General features: G+C 41.7%; 1 protein-coding gene across 4 annotated transcripts in view; it reads right to left on the reverse strand.

The window, feature by feature from the left end:
- DNM2 (dynamin 2) overlaps positions 1-15,901 on the reverse strand; it is a 752,889-nt gene that overhangs the window by 414,692 nt on the left and 322,296 nt on the right. For all 4 annotated transcript variants that reach the window (XM_085600673.1, XM_085600674.1, XM_085600670.1 and 1 more), the window contains exons 9-10: positions 7,334-7,401; positions 2,708-2,846 (exon numbers count right to left, since the gene is read on the reverse strand). In XM_085600673.1, coding sequence (XP_085456799.1) covers positions 2,708-2,846; positions 7,334-7,401 — 207 coding nt within the window. The remainder of the gene's footprint in view (positions 1-2,707; positions 2,847-7,333; positions 7,402-15,901) is intronic.

The following is a 15,901-nucleotide window of genomic DNA, read 5'->3' on the forward strand; positions in this document are numbered from 1 at the left end:
TGCAGTTCTACACTTTAACCAAACAGTAACCCAACGGCTGTAGGGAACTGGTACTTTGTTTAACCAGTTAACCGAAACCTCTCTTAAGAGCATACTAAACTATGTTAGCACATGCAACTGTTCCAACTTCAACAACTTATACTGTGAAGTGCATATGGTCTATATTCAGCGGCATACCAATTATTGCTCTTTTCTATGTTTTCTAATTTGCTGACAATTTACGACGGTTGTATGTACAAGTATGGAAACGGGCGTCATCCCCAAAAAATATATTTAAAGAAAAGAAAGAAATCATTACCTTTTGGACACACTTTTTAATGACGGTGGCCAGCTCTGTGACTACCAGATCAACACACTTCAAACTTGGCTCTTTGAGTTTAACGAGCTGCTTTCGCACTATTGTTTCGAATGCCATGTCAGGAGTGAAAAGCCCAGTTCTATGCCCCACAGAAAGCGAAGAACAGGGCCACATGAAGGTGCACGAAGGCCAGAAATCAAAAAGGGAGGAAAGAATAGAAGGGGACAGGAAAAGGAAGAAGAGAGGAAAGTCAGAGTGTTAGTCAGCAGACACGTCAAGCCAGACACATGGGTCAAACTCTCTCTAGCATTTTTTTTTTTTTTTTTTTTAGAGTGTGAGTATAACCACTTAATACTGCATACAACTGATTGAACTGCCTCTTAGTGATGGCAAGTTCGACATCACTCCACTCTGGCCGCAGAAGCCCACTCGCTGAGCCGAATTTTAGCCAGAGTGATGGTTGATGTTATGTTTTGGACCACACAATCATCATGGATTCTTCCATAGGCTTATCTCTGCCTCTCAAATGGATGCAGTTCACAATCTGTTAATGAAAGCCCTTGCGCTAGCCAGAAGAGCAAACTTCTAATGCACATGAAGGTCACTTGCAAACGCATGACTTCTGGGATTCATAAACAAAATGGCAGGATCTTTGAACCAAGTGCTGGCTTTTTCAGATGCACATATCTTTGAAAGAGCAGGCACACATCAGGGGGGCACACCCCACACATTCTTTAAACAAGAGCAAATCTCTGGCTATGTTAGCTTCACAACTGCTCCCCTCTGAACAGACACTCAATCTAATAGGTCATTCTGGTTGCTTTTTCCCCAAATAACTACAGCATGCAAAAAAAAAAAATAGCATTAATGCTACATCCGATGGAATACAGATTTATTCCAGTCAAACGCTTGACCTCTCTGCTGAGGCTAACAGGAGTTAACTTTTAGTGCCAAATGGGAAGGTCTTCTTGTGTGTTTGGATTCTTCCCAAATTTCTACAGCTTTGTTTTTAAACATGTTTAAAACATTGATTTTTCCCTTTAGTGTAGGGTTATTACTTGTAGATTAAACCACCAAAATCTTATTTTTATTCACCGAGCTAAACTGAATGTTTTACGTTGGTGTCCAGAAACAGAATTTAGTTTTCTCGTCAGACGTTTTGTCTTGATGACCTCATGCAAGGAACAGGATTGGCAAATCAGAGGTCAAACTTCTGGATCTGCTTCACACCATTCAATGCAAGCGTTAAGAAACCGCACCAAAATCAGGTTAGAATTACCTCCCTTCCTTACCAGCAGAACCTCATGGTGAGATTCGACCTCCACCGAATTGTGTAGGTCTGATCATGGTTCATGAAGACTTTACAGCAGTGACTACAAACTTGCAATGAGCAGCTGTCCCATGAAAGTCCAGTCTTCGACATCAGATGTGGGCACCAGGGGACTGACAAGACAAAAGGCCAGAACAAGAGGGAGAAAAGCACCCACCTTCTAAATATTCACAAAGGATTTCCCGGCAAGGGATAACTAGCCCAAAGGGCAAAGGTGACCGTCATTTGCCTACAAATTTTCAAAATCAAACCCCCTCCAGTGCAGGCATCAGTAAGACTCCTCCCTGAGCGGGTTGGAGAAACATGCCCTTGAAACTGAACTGAGTTGGGTCAAGGCTTTTTTGGTGGAATGGCAGGAGCATAACGGGCATAAGCCAGAATAAGATTAATCTGCTGTTTGTTAACATCATCATCATCCTCTCCACCTGGATCAGCTGTAGAAAAAAAACAAATGCTACACTAACACGTTTGTGAATAGGACTTAGTTGGTATGACTTACTCCTTTAATCAGTTTCTCATCTTGCCCCACCTTTTTGCTTACTTCCCAGATTGTCACTCAGAGGGGAGCAATTTTCACCCCATCATGCCTATTGCTACTTAAGAAGCTTGAAGATAACCTGCCCATTGGTCCAAGAAACTCTTGCCATCCCACCCCTAACCTCTGCCATGGGGTGTCAGAAAGGAGCCATTACTGTGGTTACAGGTCTCCCCTTCACCAACTTTATGGATAACCAGTTAGCACAAAATAGGAAATAACCCCATCCTCCTTCACAAAATGAAGCCAAATTGTACTTCGATGCCCACATCCACTGCCTCAAATAAACTTGAGTAACATCAGCAATGTGTTTGGTATAATGATTCCAGGCACTATCTTACTGCTGAGAAGACAAAGCATGGATACTATTGGGCAGAGCTCAATCCCCACTCTCTGCAGATGTTTGGCCAGGCACTGTATGTTCCAGGAGGATTGAGGAAAGAGTTTTGCAGGCACAATGGGCAGGTTATAGTCTTGAATGTGCCACCCAGCCCAGCTGACCGACATGAAAGAAAGCATTGCGCATGTGGTGAGGTTTCACTACCTTAATGGTACACTGTCTAACAGTATTGATTAACTCCTGAATGACCAGATCCACACACTTCAAGCAAGGCTCCTTCAGTTTCACCACCTGCTTCTTTACGATGGCCTCGAAGGCCAGGTCCGGAGTGAAGAGCCCCGTTCTACATGTATCAGAGCACAAGAGGGAAGAGGATGGGACAACAAATAACAGAAAAAGGTCAAACATTTCAAAAACACAAGAAACAAATATAGCAAGACAACGGGTGTTCATTAAATCTGTCCCCAAAGCCTCGAAAATAATACACATTAAGTTTAATGAAAGAGGGAATAAAGCTCAGTGGGAAGGACAGTTGCTGCTGAAATGCCTCTGTACCCGGCTTGTGACCAGTTTGAATCACAGTAGGGTACACTCGGCTCTTCCCTGCACTGAGGTCAACAAATAAATAGCCATGTCTTTTAAAAGGCCTGTAATTTTTTGGTTTAGTCTGGTTTTGGAGACTTAGGAAACAATGTCAAATTAAATGCGTTTTGACTGAGGTTCTGAAGTTGAATTTTAACTAACATTTGTAGCACTTTAGTTTAAGGATTGGGGTAGTTTTGGACAATTTGGGATGATGGGTGACTGTTTTCGGTATTGTAACCCACACTTTTTTTCCATTAAGAGATCAGTTGTTAGGGTATGAAATATAGGATGCGGTTATCAATTTTTGATTCTACACAAACCCTTGCCATAGCAATTTGTTTTAAATGCTATTTGAGAAGTTTTATGTTGTAGGGGCTTATTTGAGTATCTTGATTTGTTGTTCCATTTTGAGCATGAGGTGGAATTGCACTCCCACAGTTGCTACCTGGCATTTGGGGGAACAATTTTGACTGGCACATCCCAAGTCAGGTGACCATATTGAAAGGGAGGTCTACCTACAGATTCCGCAGGCTCATAAGAAGCACAAAGAACATACTCGGAACACTGAAACCATGTCTAGTTGGTGTCTACACAACAGAAAACATTATTTGAAATTATATATATAAGCACAAACCTGGAGGTGTGGATTCCCTATCTTTGTTCCCTTTATAATGCTGTACTCCATGGTGCTCCTATTCCCAACACCTGGGCAGGTGCCGAGATAGTCCCGGTCTTCAAGAAGGGCTCCCTACTCTTGCCAAATAACTACCGCCCGATTAGTTTAATCGATGTTAGTCAGAAGCTCTTTGCACGTATCATCTTAGATCGAGTGCAAGCCTGGATGGATGAAAAAACAATACTAACCCCATACCAGGCTGGCTTTAGAGAGAAGACATCCACGGTGGACCAACTTTTTCGCTTACAACTTCTCTATTGGAAAACCGGGAGGATAGAGGGTGGCAGCCTCTACCTAATCTTCGTCGATCTCAAAGCAGCTTTTGACTTAGTTCCCCGGCAAACTCTTTGGGCGGTTTTGGCTGAGATGGGGATCCCTGCCTGTCTACTTGGGATTATAAAACGGCTCCACGAAGACAATTTTGCCCAAGTTAGGTGTGGTAAGAGGGGCAATTTGACATCAAAGTTCCCTGTTAATCGTGGAGTTCGACAGAGATGTGTGCTGGCCCCAACCCTATTCTCCCTTTACACCAACGCATTAGTGGCCCACCTGAGGGGAGTTAAGGACATCGATGCCCCCAAACTTAACAACGAGCAGGTGGTGGCACTAATGTTTGCTGATGACACACTTTTGGTGTCAAAATCCCCTATGGGGATACAGCGTGCCCTCGATAGTTTCTCCGAATTTTGTTCCCATAGAGGGCTCGAGGTTAATTCCTCGAAAACAAAATTTATGGTATGTAACCCACCCAAAAAAAATGACCCTAACCCTTCTCTTAATGGTGTTACATTGGACAGGGTTACAGTGTTTGAATATCTTGGAGTCACACTTTCGGATAGGATGGAATGGGGTCCTCAGTTAGCAAAAGCCAAACTACGACTCAGGCAGACCTGCGGCGGGATCCTCAAAATGCACAGAGCATCTACCTCCAAACCCATAGCACCCACCATCGAGATATACAAAGCACAAGCACGGGGTGCAACTTTTTATGGGGTTGAACTTTGGGGACATTGCCCAACTGGAGACATCGGCAGATTTGAGAACTCGTTTTTAAGGTCTTTACTGACCTTACCACCCAGCACACCTCTCAACCCACTTAGAATGGACTTGGAAGTTAGGTCTATTCAAGAAGAAATTGCATTAAGGCCACTACTGTATTGGCGGAGGCTGTGGGTAACACCGGAGCTAGTGAATTATCAAAACGATCTTAAATCACTAATGACCCTTTCTGGTTTAGCCCATATACCGTGGCTAGTATACATTAAAAGGGAACTTACTAGATTGGAAATTTCTGCTCTATGGCACCACCCCGAGATAACTGCCCCTACATTCTCTAGAGCTGAACTGGTAAATGCATTTTGGTTAAATAGCAAAAATATGATGCTAACCAATAACAAATTAGGCCCACTGACTAAGGATTTTTTTAATATCAAGGAGTAGTTTAAAATAGAACCTGTTTTAGATTTGGTTGAGCCAAGTGTTTCTAGAAATCTGTACATGCAATTCAGATATGGTACACTGCCCTTGAGAGCTTTCTCGGGAAAGTGGTCGATAGATAACCCTTCTGATTGCCCAACTTGTGGAGCTACAAGTGAAACTGATTTACATGTTCTTTTTTTCTGCCCCACATATAAACTAATCAGAAAACGTTGGCTCCTCCCAACTCTGTAGGAATCTGGGGACTACACAATGTAAGGTTGCCTACAGAATCCTGAAGACAGATACATCATTACCTATAGTCTTCTCGGTATCACGCTATTGGCATGCTGTGTGGCGAAGGAGATGTTCCCATCTTTTGTCTACTTCTTTGGCTTATTCAAACAGTTACTGATTTTATGCTCATTGTTTTTATGTATATTTTAACTTTTTATTGTTTTATTCCTCTAATGAATTGCTTATGAACTAATGTAATCTTTATTGCACATATTTCCTATGAATTGTAACATCTATATATATATATTTTTTTTAAATATGTATGTCTGTAAGGACTGATTATCTTTTATGGTCTACGACCGAAATAAAGATTACTTTGCTTGCTTGAAATTATACTTTACAGCCAAAGTTACTAAATATAGGGAAGTGTTGGGGTGGTTTCTAAGTGCTGTCACTCAAAAATGAGTCAGAATAGAGTTACTGATTCATACCTTTGATTTGTCAGTGAATGCATTAGCCATGAACTCAGTAAAGAGAGCCTGACAGCAGGGTATGCAATTACACTAATGGTAGGAACACCAGAGAAGGACAACACACTTTACCATAGGGTACACAAACTTACGTTACCTATAATTAATGTAGGAGAAGCACAGAAACTATTTAGCACAAATTACTAGAATACCAATAGAGTAATCTCTAAAAATTCTAAAAATAAAAAATAAAAAAAAGTCATTCAAATTGCTCAAAACAAACGAGCAACATCTACAGGAAGCATTTTTCCACCATTTACAGCTTTGAGCTTCCTGCTAACTAGAAAACTTGTGCTGTTAAAGGAGAAAGGTGAGGTTGCTTTCTGGCAGCCAATCTGCTTTATGGTCTAGCATAGTGGTTCTTAACCTTTTGACTTCTGTGGGCCTCCTGTAATCATTACTGGAATCCGGGGAACCTCACTGAATCATTATTGAAATCTGTGGCCCTCTGCTGAGTCACAATTGGAATCCTGGCCTAAACAATTTACGACAATTTGCACTGCAAAACAATACACTAAAATATGGAAACAAGCATTCATCAAACACCACATAAATAATGAAATATTGTATTTAATTCATAAAAATAAAAACATTAATTTTAGTGGGATGGTTGGAGCTTCGTGCACACTATATTCTGTTTGATTGCTCCCACAAATCATTCTGAGATTACAAATTTAATTTTTACCCTGCAATTTCAAAATTCAATTCACATTTACAGAACTTTAAAAAAAAAAATCACTTTTACAGATTGTGTTCTTTACTTATATACAATTAGGAATCTGTAGTTTAACAAAAAAAAAATCTAAGGAGTCGCGGACCCCCTGAGCACTAGTACTACTACCATACATCATATGCCAGTGAGAACTAGAATCCAGCAACACCGGGAGAACAGGTGCTGCTGCTACCATCTTAATGGGCACACTATAAGTATAAACTGAAGCATAAAGGACAGATCCACAAACATCCGTGAAGAGTATGTGGTTCTCGATCTTGAAAGTGTACACTTTTACAATTGCAAACCAGGAAAAATTCAATCCTTGTAACAAGAGTTCTCCTGGATGGATATATTTCTCGGTTAGAACTCACTGCCTTAAGCGAGATTCCAAATTAAATTAATATTTTATCTTTACAAAACTCTTTACGTTGTGAACACAAGAGCAAGCACATGAGAGTTTAATTTTGCTTTAAAACATGCTCTGGGATCGTGTGAGGTGGGCAGTGAAAAATGTCAGAATGACACCACTACTGGAGAGAGAAATTTGTTGAGCTTCGCAAACTGTGAAAACCAATTAAAATACTTGCAACTAAATCTCCAATTGAAGAAAAGGACCACATCAGAAGCTATGCAAATTTGGCAGTCTTGCCATCCGACTAGCGCATACTTGCCTTACTCCATGAATGTTCTTAATTGCATAACTAATTTCTCTCCGGAGGTCTTTCTCATCAAATTCCATCTACAAAAGAAACACAAACACAGTTAACCTTCAGTACAAGGGTCTCAGGAAAGAAGAACCACTCCAGTTTTGTGAAAGTGATCTTATAGACTGAAACCTTTTGTTGTTGTCGATCGAATGATACAACAGCACCGACAAGCTTGCAATAGATTTTTTTTTTTTTACGTGTATAAGTAAATAGTTTTAAATAACGGGAAACAGACCGAATTAGGGGTTCCCCTCTCGGGTTACTTAAAAACAAAAAGCATCGGCATAGCCAATAGGTCTTGCTTTTGAGGCCTTATAAGTGTTTACCCAGAGCAATTGGATTTGCCTGCGCTACCAGTCTCAGATGTCAGTCTTTTCAAAATTGGCACAGGTGTTTCCACTTGTCTCTGGTGGTGGGTTCAGTACCTTTGATGGAGGCTAACCCTGCTGTGGTCACCGTGTTTGGTGAAAGGGAAAGGGCTTGGGTGAGAGAGGGAGAAATGTGTTTTATGCTCCTTGGCAGCTCAGTTCAGAGCTAAGAGTTGTAGACATAATGCCAGACGTCAATAAAAAATGTAAAATGTCTGAACAGGAGTATCTTTCAATTAGAACACAGGAACAGCCATGCGCAGCTTTAAAGGTTTCCACATCCCACGCTACCGTCTCTTCTTTGTCTCAACCCCTTCAATAGTTGGGAGATAAGTTTAAATAGACAAAATTCGAAATTTGGTCCGCCTGTCACTTCCAGTCTTTCAAAAAGATTGACCTTTGGAATACCTTGCCATGAATAAAGTGCAATTAACAATTACTATCAAGCGTTGCCTTTGTACCTGCGACAAAACTTTCCATTTTGGAAGGCATCTCACTGTAGGTGTTGTGTAATTGGGAGGGGAAAAAACAAATTGGAAACCTTTTAAAGACAGCAGGGGAAAACAGTATTTCCAGGGCTCGGCTTGTGCACAGGCTCTAAGATCCGAGACAGACAATTGGATTGGCTCTGACTCGGCGATCCCTGTAAATGGGTTGGCTCGACCATCTCTAGTTGTTACTCGAAAATACGAATGTTAAAATGTTAGCCTTGCGTGACCTTGTTCTATCGCTAGAAGCGGATAGATGATGGGGTACTGGCAGATGATTTTTTGTTTAGGCTCCTTTCTACGCATCCTTCCTGCTTTTTATCACAACCACTCTCATTCACAATTGTTTTTTTCTCGTTACGTCTTGGGATATTTTAAAAACTCAGATGTGATTTATACCTGAAACAAGACGGGTAAGAGGTGTGAAAAGAAGGTTTGAGCAGCAGTCACAAAGTGACCAGTTTCTCTGAAGTCTTCAAATCAGTGACACTTAAAAAAAAAAAAAAACACACCTTTTTACTAAACTCATAATTACCTGGCTGGTATTACACCCAAAAAGGGGGTCATTGTGCATTGACAACCCGTTCTGTAATGAAATTACGTGGCATGTTGCCAAACTCTCAGTAGATTTGGGAATCTGGATCAGGAGGGATAATTCCACTCAGAAAAATTCCTGCACTGCCACAGACAAGAACAGCTGTACACCTGCAGAAGTATATGCTTGAAGCAGCCAGAGGTTCTTGGGCCTGTTCATGACACACAGACTATTCACCAATGACACGGAACAAGGATGAAGGGGGTGGAAGAAACCAGTAATAGAGGCAGAACAAGTCAATTAAAGTAACGTGCTGATCAAATAAAAGCATTTTTGCTAGTGCGTGAGTAAACACACGTTTAAAAGTTTCTGACCTACGTTGAATGTTGCCAAACTCCCTGTAGGTTCAGAATTGGGTGCCATCTGCTACTGCTCCTGTGCCCCAGCCGTGGCAATGACGGGCTGTTGAAGAAGCTAGATTCTCTCCGGGAGTGTTTTCCTTCTAGGAAGAGGCTTAAATGTTCTGCTAATACTTCTAGAATGCACCCGCCCCATAAATGTACATAATGGCGTGGGTTGCAGGGCCTAAAAAAGCAATCGAGTCTAGATTTCCACATCAGCTGTGTGTGAGGAGAGCCTCACCATGCAAACTAAAGAAAACAAGAAGAAACAAACAGTGTGCCAAAACTAACACAAATAGACAGGACAGGAAGAGTACATGTAAGAGGGGCAGTCACCATGAGAGGGAACCAAGTACACAAAGGGGGGACAAATTCTTCCAACGCCCCAGTGAAAAGCCAGCATTTTACAATGTCACACAAAATAACGAATGGCAAGCATGGGCGTGCCAAAATGCCCACAGAGGAACTACTGCATGCCTTGCAGAGCAGCACGTGTGTGCTGTTTCTACCTCGACTTAAAAAGCTTTACTTATGTGTAATTATCAGCTTGGAGTGCTGTAGAGTCACAAGCTTTGTTCACTCCCACCATGCAGTGTCTTGTGTGGACACTGCACGTTATTTTGTTCCACGTAGAAATTGAGAGGTGACTTGTGATTCTCCATGAAACCCATAATGTGCCAGGACACAGACTGAACTCTATACTGTATTTTCCCAAAAATGTAAAAGAAAGTACGTGTAGAGGTGTGAAGCACGATAGTATGTGAAGTGGTGTATGGTGAATGTGACGTAATAGATTACAGGCCAAATGTCACAACTCCGGGGAATCTACAGCACTATAAGCTGCAAATAGATTTGTATCCTGGTGGGCATGAAAATCCATGCCAGAATGCTTTGTGATGTGGATGGTAGACTATGATGAAGCTTTACAAATTTCTGCGAGTCAGACACTGCCAAAGAAAGCCACATGGGTTCCCTTTTTGCAAGTGGAATATAACCTAGATACAGTGTGCAGTGCGCATTTGCCTTTGGCATAACACTATTGAGTGTACTTGACCATCCATCTTGAAAGGCCCTAGTTGGAAATCTGTTGCCCTAACTGCACTTTACAAAAGCACCAAGTAGTTGCTTGATCTTTCAATTGAATTTAATGCAGTCACTGTAATACATGAGGGCTCTTTTGAAATCTGAAGTGTGAAAGGTCCATCCTAATTGTGGATGTAAAAAACAATTGGCAGGCCAGTGGTTAAGTTAACTTGGAATCGGGAGATGGCCATAAGCAGAAAATTATGATTTGTTCAAAGAACAACCTGATTTTTGTGGAATTGAAGGAAGGAATCTTCAACCATTAGGATTTCTGCTTCTCTAACTCTAGGCACAGAAGTGACTGCAATGAGAATGGCCTTTCCCAGGAGAGAAACTGGATTGACCATGAGTGTAACAGTTTAAAGGGTGGCCCAAGGAGCTGGGTGAAAAGAACAACATTAAGGACCCATGAGATAAATGGTGAAGTTGTTGGAGGGATGGCTCTTTAGCCCAACCATAAACTACTTCACAATCAGACTTTTGAATATAGATTGTGTTGCCTATTGTACATGTAAGCTGCCATTCTTTTGTAGATGCAACAAGTAACTGACGAGATCATAAACCAAAGCCTGTATAGACTGCTTGTTAAGGCAGACCGTATCGAACAAATCTTTCACATATGGCAGCATAAGAGGCTCTTGTAGTGGATTCACGTGCACAATTCAGGCCCATGATATTTGGATGTTATAGCTGACCCAGTTCCTGTGTGAGAACATCTGCAAACAGAGGTAGTTTTCTTGTGAGAATGTAGTGGTATGTCCAATAGTATTGAGTACCACAGTCGCCAAGCCCAAGTGGGTGTGATGAGGATGTGTGTCAACGATGCCTGCCTCGTTTTCTTCTCTATACATACAGGATCAGCTGTGGTGGTGGACTGGTTATATCACTCCTTTCTGAAGCAATGCCTTCATCTCCTTTTTCAGCAGTCTTTGGAGTGGTTTGCTGATGCCAGCCCTGCTGCTGGAATATTAGTGTGGCATGAAACTCCAGACAGTATCAGAGATGAGGATGGAAATGACCCAATCGACCAAGACCACCTCATTCCACAGGGGAAGATATAACCTCATTGTTCTCGCAATAGGTGTTGTGGTAGAGGTGGAGAGGTAATTGGTTTGAGGCAGAGGGGGCCGTACCTTGGGCCACTGTGGCCCAACCATGGATCATGCTCCAGAAGTCTCCTGTTGAGTTGATCTTCGTAGTTTGCTCCTCCTAAAAGGACTGCTGTGGTTTGTCTGCAAGCCTGTGGAGCGGCCACTGATTTGGCTGAAGCTCATCTCTCATTGTTGAAACCCTGACCTGCCAATTTGGGTGTGGAATACCCTCATTGCTATGGCTGTGTCCACTATCGTCCCTTTTTATGTCGAGCCAGGGCAGCGCATGCGCTGCTCTGCAAAGCATGCTGTATTGAGGTAGGGACTTGAAGCTCTGCCCACATTTTTCAGTGGCTTGTGTCATTGTCCACTGTAAACTGTGGCTGTTCATTGGTCAAAAGGTTTAGTAGTTCCTCTCTAGTACCGCTTTGTCTCATTTTGTAACCCACATGGCAACACCCCTGTTACGTGCGTTGTTGCTCGGTAGGCTTTAATTACAGCCTCCGAGCACTATTTTCTCAAAAAGCACTGTACTGCCTCCTGCTGCAGGCAGGACACTTTCTCTTAACGCTTTTTAAATTTTTTATAACACGCATTTGCAATGCAATAGGTCTCGCATTTGCAAGAGTTTAAGCTATTGGTACTGTAAATGACAATGCCTTTTATTAATTGGTTTTAAAAACAACACATTAAATAAAAGGCATTGTCATTTACCATAACAATATCTCAAACTCTCATAAATGCAAGACATATTGCTTAACAAATGCTTGTTTTTCTAGCACTGTGACCACGTGAGGGCAAAAAAAGATGTTAACCGTCAAAAGGGGCAATAGGAAGTTGTTGCTGGACTCCAGCCAGGTATGCCTTCGAAAGAAGATGATTGTGTTGGTTTCCTGGAGGCAGTGGAGGTGGCAGCCCCCACAGCATCTCTAATGGGAGCAGCATCAATCCACCTACGTTCCTTATCAGTAGGAGAGGTATTCCCAGTTGCCTGGCAAAAAGCCCTTTTTTGCCCATATAGACTATCAGTGAGCCAGGTTAACATATGGACCCTAATATATAGGGAATCTTCTGGCACTGCCTTGTAATTTTTTTCCACCTTTGATGTGAAAAACCTGTTTTTATGTGTGTCCTTAAAGTTCTCTGCCATGTACTTAATGATCCACCTAAGCATTGGAAAGAATGAAACCAATCATAGCATTTTTACCAGGAAGTCCTCATACTTCACCATGTGGAATTTCACATTATGGTGGGTAGCCGCTCACTGGGTCACTACTAAATATGATGCTGCATCATGCAGTGGGGATGGATTGATCAGGTATGGCTCCGAAGACGGGTCTTCCTCAAGATCTACACTGCAGTCCTGCCAGGAGTTGTCCCCATCATGCGCTGGGGTGGACTCCTTGTGAAGGTATGGAAAACCCAGAGTAGGTATGGATCAGGGTCTGTATGAGCAGAACATAAAAGTGATTGAGACTGTGCTGATCACTGACGTGCTGGTGGTGGGTTACATTCCTTAGACTTGTGTTTAACAGCAAAGGCTCTAAGCTCTTCTGAAACATGAGACTTCTCTTCTTAGCGTATAGCTAATGAAGTAGTGCAGATTGTGGTGGATTTGTAACCCAGTCGCTGGTGTAATGTATATTCTTCTTTTACTAACAAAGCTGCGATCCCTGATCTCTTATGGTGTAGGCTCACTCGGCATCAAGGCCAGTTTCAAAGCAGCCTCAGAGTGTGTAGAGACAGGAGTGTCATTGACTTGACTTGACTTGTGTAGAGACAGGAGTGTAAGTATCTAGGAGCAGAGATGGGGCTTCTGTATGTCAGGGCTCAAAGGCTGGAGTCAAGGCTTCTCCAGAGCAGAGATGGGCTTTTTGGGTCAAGATAACTCTGAATCAGAAGGTCGGTGCAGACTGCTGAGGGATAGTTTGCAATGGCTTTGGGCTACAAGCATGACCTGTCGCTCTCATAGTAGTTAGTTGTCCTGGAGCCAAGGTTCCTGTTGGGATGTACCCTCAATGGGAAGATCCTCAGAAAGTATGAAAAGGAAATCCTAGGTGGAGTCTTTGTTCTGGGTGAGAGCTTTACAGGGGGCCTTGGAGAATTAGGTGCACTTGCATCAAAATAGGCAATTGCGATTCTTTAATTGCGATTTTTGAAGAATCGCAATTAAAGAATCGCAATTGTCTATGCATGTAGGAATCGCAAAACATTTTGTGATTCTTAAACATTCCTTAATTGCGACTCACAAATTGCGAGTCGCAATTAAGGAATTGCTACCCATAGGAATCAATGGAAATTGCATGCACGATTTGCGAGTACAAAATAGGTTCTCACAAATTACGCATGGAGGTGCAAGGGTGTCAAAAGGACACCCTGTTGCACCCCTGAAATTGCCATGTGACCACATGAAGCACACACACATGCCCCAAGGGCATGTGCGTGTGTGTGTAACATGTAACTTTGAAAAATGCACTTTAGTGCAATTTTCAACGTTTTCGCAAATTACCGTCCAGTTCCATTTGACGGTCATTTGCGACCCATAATTGCGAAATAGCTATTTCAATTTGCATCATGCAATCGCAATTTAAGTAATCGCAAATTTCGCGATTTTTGCATTTTGTATGATGCATCCCAAGTGCAAAAGAAAACTAGTTACTTACCTGTAACTTCAGTTATCCGGTATTGGTATCTTTCATAGATTCACATACTTGAATCCTCCCCGCCGTCGAGGTGGGAGTCTCACGGCACAAATAAAATATATACATAATAGGAATAAAATATCATACAATAGGCTATAATGGAGAATAAAGTCACTACACTAGCCTATCCTTGTCCTTTCGTAAAAAAAAAAAAACAAGAACCAAATTTGGAACACAGCCAATAAGGCACTAGAACACTCCACGGAGAGGCAAGCCCCTCAGATTTTCAACAGCACAAGTGACAGTAAGTATATAACATAGTAATAAGGGAAGCCTCTCCGGGGAGGAGGGTGGGTCGCATGTGAATCTATGAAAGATACCAATACTGGATAACTGAAGTTACAGGTAAGTAACTCGTTTTCTTATCCAGTATTGGGGTATCTTTCATAGATTCACATGCTTGAATCAGAATAGCTTGAAAAACAGAACAAATGGTCCAAGCTAAGACTGACTAAACCTTATACTTTTCCAACTCCTAAAATGAAATGAAACATGAGGAGGGTTTTATAGATTTCCTTATTAGTCAATGGAAATGATTTTAATTCATTTCACATTTGAAAACAATTTTGCGCTGCAACATTACTTCATTGCGCATTTATCTTTTGTACAAAACAATATCTAACATTACATTTAATACATCAACATAATACTCATGATCCCCTAAATGAGTAAAACAAACACACATACACTCTTCAAACATTCATGGCCAATATACTCCTGCATACACAAAACTACACACGCACTAAAAACTCGGTCCTAGTAGCAACCTTTCTTTTCTGGTAGATTGACTACAAATCAGTTTCTTATAGATTGGATCGTTATTGACGATCCAATCTATAAGAAAGGATATAGCTGCATAGAGACGAAATGTAGCCGGGACCTCATGGTCCTAACGGTGGAGACAGCACATAGACTGTCGTTGATACAACTACAAGAGATCGCCGACTTGGAAACTGAAATCAAAAACAACCCTAATCTAACTGACGCAAAAGCCCTATTAGAAAAGGTTGAAAAAGAAATTTTGGAGTTTAAAGACTACACGGTAATCCAAAAAAGTAACAAATTTGAGCTGGACAAAAAGAATTTTTCGTTGGAGTCCACTTACCCTTACTTGAACAAAGATTTTTATACCACTAACGATTCAAGAAATTACCTTCAAAACTATCAAGGACGATCACGGAAAAGATTCATTAATTTTTCGGAATCATCATCATCATCGAGTGAGGCTACAGATACTAACACTAGGGCTAATCAGAATCCAAGGGTAAATCAACAAAATCAGGACCCGCAAGCATCTAACCAGGATGTACGTTTTTTAGGCCGAGGCCAACGACAAGGCAGAGGACGGTTGCGATACTCCCAACCATGGGAAATGAGGACACGCCGTCAATATTACAGGAGCTAGTTTCATCGCCAATTTTTAACCTGTCTGATAAAATCCTAACAGGGGCGGAAATTTCTATTTTGCAGAAAGGACTTAGTTTTGTTCCTTCTAGATCAACAGACTTTGTAAAAATGAAGCTCGAAACCATGGAGTTTTGTCGCAAAATCCGTTTAAAAACGTTCTTTTCGGACACAACTGAAGCAGTTACGGCTGAAATAACTGGACTAAAAAGAAAATCAACCTTCTGTCCAATAGGCCCCAAGGTCCCCAAAGAAATTACTACCTTTGAGAGAACCATCTTATCTGGAATCCAGGCAATGGAAAGTAAAAAAAGCTTTGTCAAGTTCAACTTAGCTAAACAGGAGAAAGATGCCCTGATTGACCTGCAAAATGATAGATCAATAGTGGTGAAACAGGCGGACAAAGGTGGGGCAATTGTCCTATGGGACGTGAACAAATACAAGAAGGAAGTACAACGCC

Source organism: Triturus cristatus, chromosome 4_2, assembly GCF_964204655.1.
Source record: "Triturus cristatus chromosome 4_2, aTriCri1.1, whole genome shotgun sequence".
Classification (NCBI taxonomy): Eukaryota; Metazoa; Chordata; class Amphibia; order Caudata; family Salamandridae; genus Triturus; species Triturus cristatus.